Raw genomic sequence first — 18510 nt, 5'->3', positions numbered from 1 at the left:
CACTCCCAAACGTGCTCCATCCGCCATGCTGCGCACTCCCAAACGTGCTCCATCCGTCATGCTGCGCACTCCCAAATGTGCTCCATCCGCCATGCTGCGCACTCCCAAACGTGGTCCATCCGCCATGCTGCGCACTCCCAAACAAGGTCCATCCGCCATGCTGCGCACTCCCAAACGTGGTCCATCCGCTATGCTGCGCAGTCCCAAACGTGGTCCATCCGCCATGCTGCGCACTCCCAAACGTGCTCCATCCGCCATGCTGCGCACTCCCAAACGTGCTCCATCCGCCATGCTGCGCACTCCCAAACGTGCTCCATCCGCCATGCTGCTCACTCCCAAACGTGCTCCATCCGCCATGCTGCGCACTCCCAAACGTGCTCCATCCTCCATGCTGCGCACTCCCCATCGTGCTCCATCCCCCATGCTGCGCACCCCCCATCGTGCTCCATTCCCCATGCTGCACCAGCATCAGCCTTTCTGCCCGCAGCATCAGCCTCTCTGCCCGCAGCAAGCATTGTTGACCTTAGGGAGATCAACATATCCACTGCGGAGACACCATCACGTGTTTCTCAACGCAGTGATTCTAGAGCATTGCCCCCTGGGAAGTATGCAAATAAGAAAGCCGCGGAGACACCATCACGTGTTTCTCAACGCTGGCAGGAAACTAGCCAGGTCTTTCACCGGGAAGGAACAACCACGGGAAGGGCAGTCTCCTGTCAAGGAGACCACCTATACCAAACATGGTATCCATCCACAGACAGCCGTTTCGGGGTATTTGCCCCTCATCAGTGTGGAGTAGGAATCTGGCTAGTGGGGGCAATGCCTAGTATAAGACTACTTAAGCAAGCATTGTTGACCTTAGGGAGATCAACATATCCACTGCGGAGACACCATCACGTGTTTCTCAACGCAGTGATTCTAGAGCATTGCCCCCTGGGAAGTATGCAAATAAGAAAGCCGCGAAGACACCATCACGTGTTTCTCAACTCTGGCAGGAAACTAGCCAGGTCTTTCACCGGGAAGGAACAACCACGGGAAGGGCAGTCTCCTGTCAAGGAGACCACCTATACCAAACATGGTATCCATCCACAGACAGCCGTTTCGGGGTATTTGCCCCTAATCAGTGTGGAGTAGGAATCTGGCTAGTGGGGGCAATGCCTAGTATAAGACTACTTAAGCAAGCATTGTTGACCTTAGGGAGATCAACATATCCACTGCGGAGACACCATCACGTGTTTCTCAACGCAGTGATTCTAGAGCATTGCCCCCTGGGAGGCATCAGCCTCTCTGCAAACAGCATCAGCCTCTCTGCAAACAGCATCAGCCTCTCTGCAAACAGCATCAGCCTCTCTGCAAACAGCATCAGCCTCTCTGCACACAGCATCAGCCTCTCTGCACACAGCATCAGCCTCTCTGCACACAGCATCAGCCTCTCTCCTCCCAGCATCAGCCTCTCTCCTCACAGCATCAGCCTTTTCTGTCCCTAGCATCAGCCTCTCTCCTCCCAGCCTACCCCAGCCTCAGCCTCCCTCAGCATCAGCCTCTCTTCTCTCAGCCTCCCCCTCCCAGCCTTCCCCAGGATCAGCCTCTCTCATCCCAGCATCAGCCTCTCTCCTCCCAGCATTAGCCTCTCCTCTCTGTCCCCAGCATCAGCCTCTCTCCTCCCAGCCTTCCCCAGCATCAGCCTCTCTCCTCCCAGCCTCTCTCTTCCCAGCCTCCCCCAGCATCAGCCTCCCCCAGCATCAGCCTCTCTCCTTCTAGCCTCCCCCAGCATCAGCCTCTCTCCTCCCAGCCTCTCTCTCTTCCCAGCCTCCCCCAGCATCAGCCTCCCCCAGCATCAGCCTCTCTCCTTCTAGCCTTCCCCAAGATCAGCCTCTCTCCTCCCAGCCTCCGTCCTCCCAGCCTCCCCCAGCATCAGCCTCCCCCAGCATCAGCCTCTGTCCTTCCAGCCTCCCCCAGCATCACCCTCTCTCCTTCCAGCCTCCCCCAGCATCAGCCTCCCTCTCCCAGCCTTCCCCAGGATCAGCCTCTCTCCTCCCAGCCTCCGTCCTCCCAGCCTTCCCCAGCATCAGCTTTCCCCTCCCAGCCTCCCTCAGCATCAGCCTCTCTCCTCCCAGCCTCAGCCTCTCTCCTTCCAGCCTCCCTCAGCATCAGCCTCCCCTTCCCAGCCTTCCCCAGGATCAGCCTCTCTCCTCCCAGCCTCCTTCAGCATCAGCCTTCCCCTCCCAGTCTCCCCCAGCATCAGCCTCCCCCTCCCAGCCTTCCCCAAGATCAGCCTCTCTGCTCCCAGCCTCCTCCAGCACGCCGTGCTCCTCTGCCGACACTCACACACAACCGATCGCATACACTCACCCACACAACCGATCGCATACACTCACCCACACAACCGATCGCATACACTCACCCACACAACCGATCGCATACACTCACCCACACAACCGATCGCATACACTCACCCACACAACCGATCGCATACACTCACCCACACACCCGATCGCATACACTCACACACACCCGATCGCATACACTCACACACACCCGATCGCATACACTCACACACACAGACACTGACGAAATCGCACATACGCGCTGATATTGACAACATCCGGAGATACCACATGCTTCTGGCCATGTGATCCTCCGTCAGGTCCTGGAAGCTCACAGCACAGTATCGCCGCCGAGAAGCAAGCGATATCCCAGGATGTTGTGAGTATGTGGATGCGATGTGAGGTGTGTGTGTGTGAGGGTGAGTGTGATCTGATTTGTGTGTATGTGTGTGTGTGTGCGTGTGTGTATGTTCCGCCGCTGCAGGACCTTGATGTATGGATGCGATGTGATGTGTGTGTGAGGTGTGTGTGAGAGTGAGTGTGAGCCGGTGTACACTGGTAACTATGATACACATCGGGTAACTAAGGGACCTTAGTTACCCGATGTGTATAATGGTTACCAGCTTTCACGGCCTCCGTCAAGATCCCAGCATCGCAAGGTTATGTCTGGCGCTGCCGGGATCCTGACGGAGCCGGTGTAGAAGCAAGCGATATCCCAGGATGTTGTGAGGTGTGTGTGAGAGTGAGTGTGATCTGATGTGTGTGTGTGTGTGTGTACTCACCTGGGAATCGGAGCTCCGTGTCAGTTGGGCCAGAGCGAGCGTGCATTGCGTGAGGGGGGCGGGGCCTGCAGAGAGCCGGGGCGAGAGGCCAATCCGTGTGGGGGGGCGGGGCCATGGCGAGCCCAGCGGCCAATCAGCTTTGTGTCACCGTAAGGACACAATTTCGGAGCATGACAGACAGACAGACAGAATAAGGCAATTATATATATATATATATATATAAGACTCTTGCATCTGAAAGTAAGCAGACCCTTATTTCCCATTCAAGTGATAAAAAAAAAAAAAAAATTTATATAATGTAAACTATTGAGCAGCTTTCAAACAGAAGCCACCTGAAGAATAAAGGGGGCTTTACACGCTGCGACATCGCTAATGCGAACTCGTTGGGGTCACAGAATTGGTGACGCACATCCGGCCGCTGTAGCGATGCCGTTGCGTGTGACACCTATGAGCGATCATGAGCATCGGTGACATGGGGGTCCATTCTCAAAAATCGTTACTGCAGCAGTAACGAGGTTGTTCTTCGTTGCTGCGGCAGCACACATCGCTCCTTGTGACACCGCAGGAACGAGGAAGCTCTCCTTACCTGCCTCCCGGCCACAATGCGAAGGAAGGAGGTGGGCGGGATGTTCGTCCCGCTCATCTCCGCCCCTCCGCTTCTATTGGGCGGCGGTTCAGTGACGCAGCTGTGACGTCGCTGTGACGCTAAACGAACCGCCCCCTTAGAAAGGAGGCGGTTCGCCGGTCACAGCGACGTCGCCGGGCAGGTAAGTGCGTGTGACATGTCTGGGCGATGTTGTGCGGCACGGGCAGCGATTTGCCCGTGTCGCACAACAGATGGGGGCGGGTGCCCACGCTAGCGATATTGATACCGATATCGCAGCGTGTAAAGCGGCCTTAATAGTCATTTCTCTTAACCGCTTTATGAGGCTCAAAAAGGATGAATATGTGCACAACAGGTCGTTTTGATATTACAGTGGATATGTTCATTGTTTTTTGCTTTTTCATGCGGAATCCATGTGGAAATGTTATTGTGTTTTGTGCACATCCCTAGATTTTGGAATCCTCTACAACTGATTGGCACCTTCTTTCTGTGTTCTCAGGCTCTTGGTCTACTTACCCATGGCTGCAATAAAATATTTTTGCCCATTAACTTATTTGGAGAAAAAAAATGCAATATAGAAACCTCTCAGTGCAGTTATTACGGTAGTGAGATTGAGTTATTACATATAAAAATGAGCTTCCATTAAATATTTCCCTGCTGCAAACACTGCTGTCACTGCCTCCGCCCTGCATTTGTGCTGAGCAGGACAGTGAGCCCCCGTTCTAGTGATCCATGGGGGACCCTTCCATCACACTAAAGATAGAATGAACAAATCCTTACCTTCATGTTTCAGCCTAGGTGCCCATTATTCCTGCAGTGTAACATACTTTGGTGACTATGTAGCTGCCTCCTCTCCTCTACAGCAGATTTTGTCATGACAGATTTTCAGTTTCCCTATCTTCTGTGTATATTGGTCCCTTCCTTGAGAGCCCCCCCCCTCCCCTCGACAACCAATTCTCAAATGGGATTCACTATTTAGTATATATGGAAATGAGGGCAACAAATTACATGTAATTAGTCATGACCAAAGCTTTGCTGCATGTGCATATTTAGGTGTTGTGCTTAATCTACAATCACACTCGGCTCTGCTGCTTACACACAAGCATTTGTGATGTGTATATACACACACTTCTCTGCTGTCTGCATAATTCATGTCTACTAATTCAGTTCCGCTGTGCGCACACACATCTGTGGCATGTACTATAATCACACACTCAGCTCTGCTGCATCTACGCTATATGCACACAGCTCTGCTCAATCCACTCTATATATGCACACACAGCTCTGCTCGATCCACTCTATATGCACACACAGCTCTGCTTGATCGACTCTCTATATGCACACAGCTCTGCTCGATCGACTCTCTATATGCACACACAGCTCTGCTGCAACCACTCTATGCACACACAGCTCTGCTAGATCCACTCTATGCACACACAGCTCTGCTAAATCCACTCTATGCACACACAGCTCTGCTAGATCCACTCTATGCACACACAGCTCTGCTAGATCCACTCTATATTCACACAGCTCTGCTAGATCCACTCTCTATATTCACACAGCTCTGCTAGATCCACTCTATATGCACACACAGCTCTGCTCGATCCACTCTCTATATGCACACACAGCCCTGCTCGATCCACTCTATGCACACACAGCTCTGCTAGATCCACTCTCTATGGACACACAGCTCTGCTCGATCCACTCTCTATATGCACACACAGCTCTGCTAGATCCACTCTCTATATGCACACACCGCTCTGCTGCAACCACTCTATATGCACACACAGCCATGCTCGATCCACTCTATGCACACAGCTCTGCTCGATCCACTCTATGCACACAGCTCTGCTAGATCCACTCTCTATATGCGCACACAGCTCTGCTCGATCCACTCTATATGCACACACAGCTCTGCTCGATCCACTCTATATGCACACACAGCTCTGCTCGATCCACTCTATATGCACACACAGCTCTGCTCGATCCACTCTCTATATGCGCACACAGCTCTGCTCGATCCACTCTATATGCACACACAGCTCTGCTGCAACCACTCTATATGCACACACAGCTCTGCTAGATCCACTCTATATGCACACACCCAGCTTCTGCTACATATATGCACACCCAGCTCTGCTCGATCCACTCTATATGCACACACCCAGCTTCTGCTACATATATGCACACACCCAGCTCTGCTATATCCACTATATGCACACCCAGCTCTGCTATATCCACTATATGCACACACCCAGCTCTGCTAGATCCACTCTATAATTACACACCCATCGCTGCTGCATGCGTCTATTTATGCACACACCCAGCTCTGCTATATCCACTCTCTATATGCGCACCCAGCTCTGCTCGATCCACTCTATATGCACACACAGCTCTGCTGCAACCACTCTATATGCACACACAGCTCTGCTAGATCCACTCTATATGCACACACCCAGCTTCTGCTACATATATGCACACCCAGCTCTGCTCGATCCACTCTATATGCACACACCCATCTACTGCTACATATATGCACACCCAGCTCTGCTATATCCACTATATGCACACCCAGCTCTGCTATATCCACTATATGCACACACCCAGCTCTGCTAGATCCACTCTATAATTACACACCCATCGCTGCTGCATGCGTCTATTTATGCACACACCCAGCTCTGCTATATCCACTCTCTATATGCGCACACAGCTCTGCTCGATCCACTCTATATGCACACACAGCTCTGCTGCAACCACTCTATATGCACACACAGCTCTGCTAGATCCACTCTATATGCACACACCCAGCTTCTGCTACATATATGCACACCCAGCTCTGCTCGATCCACTCTATAGGCACACACCCAGCTTCTGCTACATATATGCACACACCCAGCTCTGCTATATCCACTATATGCACACCCAGCTCTGCTATATCCACTATATGCACACCCAGCTCTGCTATATCCACTCTATAATTACACACCCATCGCTGCTGCATGCGTCTATTTATGTACACACCCAGCTCTGCTATATCCACTCTCTATATGCACACACAGCTCTGCTCGATCCACTCTATATGCACACACAGCTCTGCTGCAACCACTCTATATGCACACACAGCTCTGCTAGATCTACTCTATATGCACACACCCAGCTTCTGCTACATATATGCACACCCAGCTGTGCTCGATCCACTCTATATGCACACACCCAGCTTCTGCTACATATATGCACACACCCAGCTCTGCTATATCCACTATATGCACACCCAGCTCTGCTATATCCACTATATGCACACACCCAGCTCTGCTAGATCCACTCTATAATTACACACCCATCGCTGCTGCATGCGTCTATTTATGCACACACCCAGCTCTGCTATATCCACTCTCTATATGCGCACACAGCTCTGCTCGATCCACTCTATATGCACACACAGCTCTGCTGCAACCACTCTATATGCACACACAGCTCTGCTCGATCCACTCTATATGCACACACCCAGCTTCTGCTACATATATGCACACCCAGCTGTGCTCGATCCACTCTATAGGCACACACCCAGCTTCTGCTACATATATGCACACACCCAGCTCTGCTATATCCACTATATGCACACCCAGCTCTGCTATATCCACTATATGCACACCCAGCTCTGCTATATCCACTCTATAATTACACACCCATCGCTGCTGCATGCGTCTATTTATGCACACACCCAGCTCTGCTGTATTCTATATACACAGACCACTCTGCTGCCACATTGACTTTATCTGTACACCGCGGCACATTCTCGCTCCCATCAGTGGAATTCCCCAAATTTTGACAGCAGCTCCTCCCCCGCATGTGACCGGTCACGTGCTCCTGACTCCTACATGCTGCTGGCTGTCACGTGCTGTGTGACAGCGGCTCCCCACTTCCGGGATCACTCCTCCTCCCAGCAGCCCCCGCTCCTGTCCTCCACTGACTCTGAGGACCTCAGTCCGGTGCTGCGTCCCCGCCGCGTCTCCTCCCGGCACCGGGCACAGCGGCAGCCGCCAGCAAGAATTAACCCTGCAGTTGCCGTACTGAAGTATAAGCCGGCTCTGTAGGCAGCACTTGTGTGTATCGGAGCGTCACATGACAGGAGCCGGCTGTGCTGTGCCCTGATACCCGCAGGTGAGTGTGTAATGTGCAGCGTTCTGCCCTCAGGGCATGCTGGGAATTGTAGTGCCCCAGCCACTGGAGGGCCACGAAGTTATAACCAGCTGCGGCTTTGATGTCTGAGGTTCCTGAGGCCGCCGGGGTCTGCTGGGAGTTGTAGTGTCAGCACAGCAGATTCTGCTTGGTGCCCTTTTACTGTCTTTTTTGGGAGGGGGGTTCCCGGCTTAACACAGTCCTTTAAATTCCAGCAGGTAGAAAATGGGTCAGAGAGGTGTGATATGTGTCATGTCATAAGAACCGATCTCCAGCATGACAGGTGGTCAAGTATGAGGTGCACGCTCCCTACCAGTATCCGCTTTATGTAAGGGGGGGGGGGGGTCCTGTGCCCCATTACATTGTCCAGGGCACCCAGAAATGCAGCCAGCCTATTTAGTGCGATAAAGAGTGAAAGGTGCGGGCATCTAAAGACCACCCCAGATTAAAGCCATATTCTAGATCAGGCGTTGTGACCCCCCCCCCTCCCGCCGTATCACATGGACAGACAGGGAGTACACCACCTCCTGACACCACCAAACTACTCCCTATAATATAACCATTCTGGGAATTTGTTGCAGGGTACAGTTCCTCTGTTGTCACTCCTGGAAGCGTATGAAACAGTAACAATTGGTGGTACCAGTTGGGGAGTGGGTCCTGTACACAATCACCTTGTCACTGTCCAGGAACGCTCTGCCGCCAGTTGTCAGTTTAGTCTCCATTTCTAATAAGAAGAACGGCACAAGAGAAATAAGAAAAGGAGCCCCAGAATTGTACAAATACAGAACGGAGGGGTAGTTAATGCCTTTGTTTACAGCTTGTTGTCTAGGTTACCAGTCACTTCTCTTCTTCAGTCTTCAGCAGTGGTCGTCTCCTTGGCAGGAGCACAGTGTGTACAAGCTTGTTCTCATAGAGCCTCCGTGTCTGTGCGCACCTCCCCCAGTGTTTCAGAGGTAAAACTGTCTCTGCTTTCAGTATTGGAAATCGCACAGCTCGGGTCGCCAGTAATGTCCCTTGTCTTACCTGTCAATTAAGCAGGAGCACACTATCCCCAGGCAAGCAAGGAGCGGTGCACTGCTGAAAATGAGAAAATACCTTTAATAATTTGCATCATCTGTCCATGCACAGAACACGTTTCCTCCAGAGTCCAGTGGTGGGGACTTTATACCGCTCCATCCACTGCTCAGCATTGTGCTTGATGTGCGGCTCGGCATTGTGCTTGGTGATGTGCGGCTCGGCATTGTGCTTGGTGATGTGCGGCTCGGCATTGTGCTTGGTGATGTGCGGCTCGGCATTGTGCTTGGTGATGTGCGGCTCGGCATTGTGCTTGGTGATGTGCGGCTCGGCATTGCGCTTGGTGATGTGCGGCTCGGCATTGCGCTTGGTGATGTGCGGCTCGGCATTGCGCTTGGTGATGTGCGGCTCGGCATTGCGCTTGGTGATGTGCGGCTCGGCATTGCGCTTGGTGATGTGCGGCTGCAGCTGCTCAGCCATAAATCTCCTGGCGGGCGCAGTGTTTGTGCTGATGTTAGCAGAGTAGGTCTGGACTCTGCAGTTATGGGGTCAGCAGAGCATCGGTTAGTTTTCTGCCCTCTAATCCTCAGCACTCGACTCTCCCTGCTCTATAACATTATGGGGTGTCCAATTCGGGGCTGAGTTGCTGCGGCTCCTCAATAATATCACTCGCAGGTGATGGGGAAGATTTAGGGAGAGAGAAATGTAATGAACAGACTTGTTACCCTGGTGGCTCCTATTACAGGACCGCTCTGGTATCGGTGAGTGCTGCAGCATCGGCCATTCTGTCTCATGGTAGTAAAGGCAGACACCATGGCGAAAGTTGGAAGTTAAGCAGCGGGACCGGAGGTTTTACACCAGGGGGGAGCCTAGGGGCCGGAGGTTATTCACCGGGGGAAGCAGCCTAGGGGCCGGAGGTTATTCACCGGGGGGGGAGCCTAGGGGCCGGAGGCTATTCACCGGGGGGGGGAGCCTAGGGGCCGGAGGTTATTCACCGGGGGGGGGGAGCCTAGGGGCCGGAGGTTATTCACCGGGGGGGGGGAGCCTAGGGGCCGGAGGTTATTCACCGGGGGGGGGAGCCTAGGGGCCGGAGGTTATTCACCGGGGGGGGGGAGCCTAGGGGCCGGAGGTTATTCACCGTGGGGGGGAGCTTAGGGGCCGGAGGTTATTCACCGTGGGGGGGAGCTTAGGGGCCGGAGGTTATTCACCGTGGGGGGGAGCTTAGGGGCCGGAGGTTATTCACCGTGGGGGGGGAGCTTAGGGGCCGGAGGTTATTCACCGTGGGGGGGGGAGCTTAGGGGCCGGAGGTTATTCACCGTGGGGGGGGGAGCTTAGGGGCCGGAGGTTATTCACCGTGGGGGGGAGCTTAGGAGCCGGAGGTTATTCACCGTGGGGGAGGAGCTTAGGGGCCGGAGGTTATTCACCGTGGGGGAGGAGCTTAGGGGCCGGAGGTTATTCACCGTGGGGGAGGAGCTTAGGGGCCGGAGGTTATTCACCGTGGGGGAGGAGCTTAGGGGCCGGAGGTTATTCACCGTGGGGGAGGAGCTTAGGGGCCGGAGGTTATTCACCGTGGGGGGAGCTTAGGGGCCGGAGGTTATTCACCGTGGGGGAGGAGCTTAGGGGCCGGAGGTTATTCACCGTGGGGGGAGCTTAGGGGCCGGAGGTTATTCACCGTGGGGGGAGCTTAGGGGCCGGAGGTTATTCACCGTGGGGGAGCTTATGGGTCGGAGGTTATTCACCGGGGGGCAGCCTAGGGGCCGGAGGTTATTCACCGGGGGGCAGCCTAGGGGCCGGAGGTTATTCACCGGGGGGCAGCCTAGGGGCCAGAGGTTATTCACCGGGGGGCAGCCTGGGGGCCGGAGGTTATTCACCGGGGGGGAGCCTAGGGGCCGGAGGTTATTCACCGGGGGGGAGCCTAGGGGCCGGAGGTTATTCACCGGGGGAAGGAGCCTAGGGGCCGGAGGTTATTCCCCGGTAGGGGGGGGGGATGCCTAGGGGCCGGAGGTTATTCCCCGGGGGGGGATGAAGCCTAGGGGCCGAAGGTTATTCCCCGGGGGGAGAGGAGGGGCTGTGCCCATGACGGTGTTATACATTGGGTTGGCCAAATTGAGAACCCTGAATTGAATGATTTAGACTGCACTTTAACAGCAAAACTGCACCTTGTGCCAGAAAACAAAACAAAAAAAGCATTTTTTTTTTCACGTTTTTGTCCAGTCCGTTTTTTTGTTTTTGTGGAATCAGTGGCTGGAAGGGCTATAAAAGACGCTGGACAAAAACCCACAAAGTCACATGCTGAAGTTTTTTTGTCAACCCCAAACTGCAGGCAAAGAAACCTAACAATGTGCACACAGCATTTCAGAATTCTCATAGACATTGCTGGGAAAGGAAAGACATGCGGTTTTGGGCAATAAACTGCACCAAAAAAACATGGCAAAAAAGCAGTGTGCACACAGCCTAAAACGCATGCTACTTTTCTCTGTGTTGGCTTCGTTCACACCTGCTGCCGCCAATTGCAGTGTTTTTGCTGTGAGTTTTGAGGATTGTTGGTTTTTTGTTTTTTTTTTTTTATTGCTAAAGTGTGCTGCTATGTGCGCACAGTGCGTTTTTCACGCCGTTTTTGGTCTAAAAACTGCATGACTTTCCTTCCCCAGCAAAGTCTGAGATTTCATTTTTGCAGTCCGCACAGTGCGGTTTTGTTTTAGGTGCGTTTTTGTGGTGACCACAAAGATGCAACACGTCAATGGTTTTTGTGTTTTTGCCAGTGTTTTTCACCAATGCAATGCATTGGAAAAAAATGCAGCAACAAAAGCGCAGTGTATAACGCGCAAAAACGCATGGTTTTTTTTATGCACTTTTTACCGCGGGTGCGTTTTTTTGCTGACAAAAACGCTGCATCTTTGTGGTCACAAAAAAAAGCAACATGCGCACATAGCCAAATAGTATAATATATGGTAGTTCTGTTCGGAAGCCCTCGTGACAAGTCGTCTGATGAGTCAGGGCGGAAATATCTCTGTGTTTGTAGAGATTACATCTCGGCGGATCTTGGTACGGGGGCACCAATGTGTTGTGCAAATCTACAATCTTTATGGACCTCCCTCTGCACTTTTCACCTCATTTCACGTGACGTCTGATAAGCCGCCTGCAGTCTGTTTACAGGCCCAGGGAGTCTATAATCCTGTCCTCTTAGCCTTAATGAGGTTTTGATACTGACGGTCTTTTCTGAGGAATTGCCATGTACATCAGATCAGTGGCGGTCCAGCTCCTGCCCCCTCTGATCCGCTAGGGGTCACGGATCTCCGGGCAGAACGCCAGACATTTTTGCTTTGCTTGTTCCCGCTATTACAACTCATGGCTGCATAGTCGCAGTCATGTGGATGGGACTGAGCTGCAGTACCAGGTATGGCCACTACAGAATATGTGGCGCCGTCTCTGATTAATAATGGAGACGTGGTACTTGCCTCTTGTGGCCGCTGATCAGTGGGACTGTTAGTAGTCGGGTAAACACCAATCTGGTATTGATGGCTTGTCCTAAGGATAAGACATTCATATTAAGGTCCCGGAGCATTGTGTGTGCATTCTGCCTCCATTCATTACATAATTGATTTTTGTAGAACAGTGTAATGCCTAATTTCCCCTGTGGGGGTGCTATAGGGAAGTCGGAGAACTATATTCATTGGTGATGTGACCACTGGCCAATGATGAGTAACTATTGGAGTATTCTGTTAGAAGTGAAGAATCCCCCAGTAATGATTACTCTGCCGTTTCGTGTACTGAAGCTCCCGTGTCGCCTTCCCTCCAGCTTCCTATTACTGATGATCTCCGTTCTGCTTCCCTTTCATCAATCAATGATTATTTCTCCACTCAGGGATTTTCGATCTCCAGTTATCCATACACCGGGACCAGCAGTAGCGCTTCCATGAGCCGAAATGCTGGGCAGGAGACCCGGCAAAAAGAATGCCCAAGCCAAGGGCAGGGGGGCGGCCGCGGCGAAGGAGGTAAGGAGATGCCAATGTGTTAGTGTCACAGGCGTAGTATATTTTGGCGGATTGGGGATCTGTCCTTTCCTTTTACACCGCACATGATTCCTAAGGTAGAGTTGAGCAAAGATTGCCTGGACACGGGTTCAGCAGCCACGTCATCAGTCCATCGCTCCTATACGAGAGACTGCACACCTCCTACTTAACACATGTGACGTCCCCGGCGCCTCTTGGACTATTATCCCAGAAAATGTATTTACTTTGTAGCACAACGTCACAGAGGCTGACTAATCCAAAGAACCACCAGGAATTTACATGGCTGTGGTTCAGGAGCTACAGACTAATGACGTGGCTTGTGGGACCCATGTCCAGTGAATCTTTTTGCTCACCATCACGTCACAATACGACACCTGGATTTCATAGGGACTTATTAAACCAATGAATGACCATTACTTTTTTAAGGGGGATGTATTGGATTAGAAAAAAAACCTGCTTTTCTTTCCAGAAACAGCGCCACTCTTAGGCTGTGTGTGCTATTGCAGTGCTCAACAGAATTACAATTACTGCTTAGCCCCTGGACAGAAGTTGCGCTGTTTTTTTGGAACATTGTGCACAACGCCGGAGTAATCAATCTCCTTATAATTTTTTGGCTTGTAGCTCGGGCTTTTTGTAGATTTCAACCCCGAGGACATGATGATGGGTATCCCAGATGACCCGGACGACGGAGATCTCGAGGCAGAATTAGCTGCACTTACTGGTGGCAAGGTTGCACCCAAGGCCAAGCCTAAAGGAAAAGGTGGGTAAAGGCGGCCATACACCGCAGATAGATGTCCGTCGAATGCTTATTAGGCAGAAATCAGTCTCTCACGACTTTCCCCCGTACACAGCTCGACCCAGGATTTGTATATTTTCAGTGGGGAGAGAGAATTTAAGCATCATTCCCTATCCATAACACAGGGAATAACTTGGTCCAACTCGTTGGACCCCCACAGTGATCACTGGGAACTCCGACTTTGCAGCCCCTTCTTGGATGGAACTATGAGCGCATGCTCAACCTTCTCTTCATTCATTGTCTACGGGACTGTCGGCAGTTCCATAGACAATGAATGGTGAGATGTGTTGAACCTTAGTTTCTGGAATCCTGAGCAACCATTCTTGGGATTTTTAGGGGTCCCAGCAACAATCAAGTTTTCCTTTTCACAATGGAGAAGGGATAATATTTTATTTTGGTAATTAACTTTCAAGCAGCTAAAGGGCATGCACAGTTTTTAGTTAACCTCTCTGTCTCCATACAGAAGCACGACTAACTATGCCAATTACTTACTTTGGAATGAAAAAGAGCAAATATTTGATTTATGACAAGGCTCTCGCTGTCTCAATTTACATTTTTTTTCATCTGTGACCCACAACTTCTGCAGCACTTTCACCTATATTTGTATCAATAGCATCTTGTAGATGACGTTGGCATAAAGGAATGAATGATGTGGGTCCGTTAGGCTAGTGCTACTTTGCAACCAAGGGAAAAATAGCAAATAAAAAAAGTTGGAAAAAAATAGATAAAACAAATCATCAGGTCATCAACACAATAAAAAAGCCCTAAAAAAAACAATGATAGTAAAATATTAAAAATAAGAATATAATTAAATACATGTATTAATTTACAAGTTGGCTGGACATGATCTCACATAAGTACACAAGACAGGACATCGTAAAAACCAAAGGAGGTGGGGGAACACTGCAAAATTAGCGGCTGGGACAAAGGTCTTATTGGTGACCCAGTAGTAATATAAATAGAAAAGAGAAGGACAATGCTAAAGTGCACGTTAGTGAGGCTATAGATAATCATATGATTAGATAAACTGGCTCTGACCTTCCAAAAAGATCACATAATATAGGTATAAAATTAATGTCAAGGAGGTCCAAAAATTACTACGATAAACAGTCAGGAAAATAGTGGTACATAAAGCTCAAGTCCTGCCAAATTAGTGGACATGAGTCAATAATGATAGTTACACACCTCAAACATCCATAAAGTAAACATGCGTTTCGCTCTGCTTCTTCAGGGAGCGCTTACTAATTATATTCTGATTCTGTTAATTGTATTAGCATTGATATTTTTTTGTAGGTTTTTTTTTTTTTTTCATTATCACAGCAGGTCTTAGACAAATCGCACAACTAAAAACATTAGTTGAACATGTCTGCAGTTTGCCGTTACCGGACTATTTTTCACCTACCTTTTTGGCTTTAAAAAAGCAGCAGAATTGCAGACATGTTGAATCGAAGTCTGTAGAGGCAAAGTTACATTCAACTTGAAACCTGCTACCAAAAATCCATCTGCGTTCAATTTTACATGACATTCTCTTCGTAGCCCGAGTAGATGGCAACGTGACCCTCATTGACCTTGATTAAAGTCGATTTTGCAACATGACAACTGCAGTCTTCATGCGACATGACTTCATGTAACCACAACCCAAATATCGCCACAAGTAACCGATGGCCCCTTTTGTGCTCTCCACAGCTCCTCTCCCTATGGATCATATTGAGAAGATGGCACAGGAATGCATGAAAGACTTGGATGCGGAAGATGGAGATGATGACGACGACCTGGAAGATGATGATGACTTACTGGTAAGTATTAACATTGCATTATCACTGCTGTGATATTGTTACGTCGCCACTGGAGTCTGCTCCAGCGACTTCTGCTCCGATCGCCAGGCGACGCCGTGTTCCTGCCGTGAATGGTGCTGGTGATGGGAGAGGAGTCGATGCCAGCGGCACCGGTGGGCGCAGGCTCCGATCATCCACTGGGCTGGGTTATCTTGGGATTTGCAGTACCACTGGCTGACTCTGGGTGGCGTGTGTCTTCCAGCTGAAGTTGCCAGTGTTCAGCTACAGCCAATGGGAAGACACCACACCCTTCTTAGTTCCCCTTCTGTCTGCTGACCTCTGACAGAAATAGTTCTGATTTCCTGGCTCCTGGTCCGCCCTATTCTGTTTTGTGATTCCTGTGTGCTGACTTCTGCGTGTTTTCTGCCTGCTGTTTTTGTACCTCGCTGTCCGATCCGGATTTGACCTCTGCTACATTTTCTGATTACGTCCTTGCTTGCTGATTCTGTCCCTGTTATGCTATTCCTGGTTTGACCCTGCCTGGCGACTACTCTCATATCCGACTGCAGCCTTCCACAGGTAGTGATCTCCAGGGCCCTGTGTAATTCCAAATCCCTGTATAGGGGTTAAAGGGTTTCAGGGTTCTGGGGGTCTTGCTTGGTGAGTGGCTTCCCTCTAGTCTGTCCATTACATCCCACCTGAGTCTGTTGATCCAGGCAGGCGTTACAGATATCTTGCAAGGACAAGGAGTCTGAGTCCTGGAATTTGCACCGTCTTCTATCGCTCCTGTCCCCCGCGCTCCTGTCCCCCGCGCTCCTGTCCCCCGCGCTCCTGTCCCCCGCGCTCCTGTCCCCCGCGCTCCTGTCCCCCGCGCTCCTGTCCCCCGCGCTCCTGTCCCCCGCGCTCCTGTCCCCCGCGCTCCTGTCCCCCGCGCTCCTGTCCCCCGCGCTCCTGTCCCCCGCGCTCCTGTCCCCCGCGCTCCTGTCCCCCGCGCTCCTGTCCCCCCGCGCTCCTGTCCCCCGCGCTCCTGTCCCCCGCGCTCCTGTCCCCCGCGCTCCTGTCCCCCGCGCTCCTGTCCCCCGCGCTCCTGTCCCCCGCGCTCCTGTCCCCCGCGCTCCTGTCCCCCGCGCTCCTGTCCCCCGCGCTCCTGTCCCCCGCGCTCCTGTCCCCCGCGCTCCTGTCCCCCGCGCTCCTGTCCCCCGCGCTCCTGTCCCCCCGCGCTCCTGTCCCCCGCGCTCCTGTCCCCCGCGCTCCTGTCCCCCGCGCTCCTGTCCCCCGCGCTCCTGTCCCCCGCGCTCCTGTCCCCCGCGCTCCTGTCCCCCGCGCTCCTGTCCCCCCGCGCTCCTGTCCCCCGCGCTCCTGTCCCCCGCGCTCCTGTCCCCCGCGCTCCTGTCCCCCGCGCTCCTGTCCCCCGCGCTCCTGTCCCCCGCGCTCCTGTCCCCCGCGCTCCTGTCCCCCGCGCTCCTGTCCCCCGCGCTCCTGTCCCCCGCGCTCCTGTCCCCCGCGCTCCTGTCCCCCGCGCTCCTGTCCCCCGCGCTCCTGTCCCCCGCGCTCCTGTCCCCCGCGCTCCTGTCCCCCGCGCTCCTGTCCCCCGCGCTCCTGTCCCCCGCGCTCCTGTCCCCCGCGCTCCTGTCCCCCGCGCTCCTGTCCCCCGCGCTCCCATCCATCCTTCTACTCTTTAGTGTAACCCTCTAGCCTCAGGCCAGGAACCATATTGCTGCAGAAATCTTTGACATGTTATTTTTTTTGTGGTTTTCTTAATAGGCTGAGCTCCAGGAAGTGGTGGGAGAGGATGAGGAGGAGACCTCAACCTCTTCAGATGTTGTAGAAGTACCCGCACCTCAGCAGGTGGAAGATACAGACCCTGCACCTCTACTTACTTCTACAGACAATACCCAGAAGAGCCCATCACAGGTAACAGCCCCAGAGCTCAGCAGCGCCCCCTACTGTTCTCACATATTTATAAGTTTTGTACTTGAGGTTCCCAGAACTGGAGATTTGTCAGATGCTGATTTTGGAAGCTGAGGTTTTTCTAATGCATAACACTGATAAGTAAGAATCACAAGCTATTCTTGCTGGAAAAATCGTCAGTTTATCGCAGTGGTTCAGGCACTAAATCTGGCTCGTTTTTAGACCGTTTACCCTGAGTTTACACAGGTACTTAGCGCACAATTTGGCAAATTCTGGTGAGCCTATCAACCGCAGCAAGGTGACTTTTCTTTGATGGGACCCTATCTATTTTCATGCCTCTCCTGGACTAAAAGTCTACAAATATATGGGCAGATAGGATCTGACACTAATTAAAACCTCCCTGAGGCTGATGGGAGGAGAGAACTGAATATCCAATATATACTGCAAAAACTCCTATTTTGACTGCTCTCCTGCCATCAGCCCCAGGGAGGTTATAATTAGTGTCAGATCCTTTCTGCGCCTATATTTGTAAACTTTTAGTCCAGAAGAGACATGAAAATAGGGATAGGGTCCTATCAAAGAAGGGTCACCCTGCTGTGGGTGATGGGCTCAGCCAGTTTGTGCTCTAAGTACCTTCATTTTTCTAAAATATTTTCCATATAGCATTTATGAAGTTTAAATTTCATATATTCTATGTTTGCATATATTTTGCTGCTTTCAAAGTGCTGCTGTATTATTTTCCTTGTGTTTCATGTAATTATAGCCACTGGCACCTGTTCGCACTTGGTATGTTCTATTTGGAGATGCAGTTTTTTGCAGTATATATTGGCGATATAGACAGCCTCCTATTTTGACTGTGCTCTTCTCCCATCAGCCCCAGGGTGGTTTCAATTAGTGTCAGATTTTACCTGCCCATATATTTGTAGACTTTTAGTCCAGGAGAGGCAGGACACTAGGATAGGATCCTATCAAACAAAGGTCACCTTGCCGCGGTGGGTGGGCACACAAGAATTGGCCTATTTGTGCTCTAAGTGCCTTCATTTTTATAAAGTATATTCCATTCATACAGTTTAAATTTCATGTCTCCTGAGCTTACCCTGCCTACTAAT

At 51.6% G+C, this 18510-nt stretch overlaps 1 protein-coding gene across 1 annotated transcript in view; it reads left to right on the top strand.

The window, feature by feature from the left end:
- Positions 1 to 7646: 7646 nt before the first annotated feature.
- The window catches only part of CC2D1B (coiled-coil and C2 domain containing 1B), a 127456-nt gene continuing 116592 nt past the window's right edge, over positions 7647 to 18510 (top strand). Inside the window, exons 1-5 of the mRNA XM_075320088.1 lie at positions 7647 to 7874; positions 12772 to 12901; positions 13541 to 13679; positions 15402 to 15511; positions 17255 to 17404. Coding sequence (XP_075176203.1) covers positions 12833 to 12901; positions 13541 to 13679; positions 15402 to 15511; positions 17255 to 17404 — 468 coding nt within the window. The 5' untranslated portion in view covers positions 7647 to 7874; positions 12772 to 12832. The remainder of the gene's footprint in view (positions 7875 to 12771; positions 12902 to 13540; positions 13680 to 15401; positions 15512 to 17254; positions 17405 to 18510) is intronic.

The sequence above is a fragment of the Anomaloglossus baeobatrachus genome, chromosome 8 (assembly GCF_048569485.1).
Source record: "Anomaloglossus baeobatrachus isolate aAnoBae1 chromosome 8, aAnoBae1.hap1, whole genome shotgun sequence".
NCBI lineage: Eukaryota > Metazoa > Chordata > Amphibia > Anura > Aromobatidae > Anomaloglossus > Anomaloglossus baeobatrachus.
This window is presented reverse-complemented; position numbering and strand designations above follow the sequence as displayed.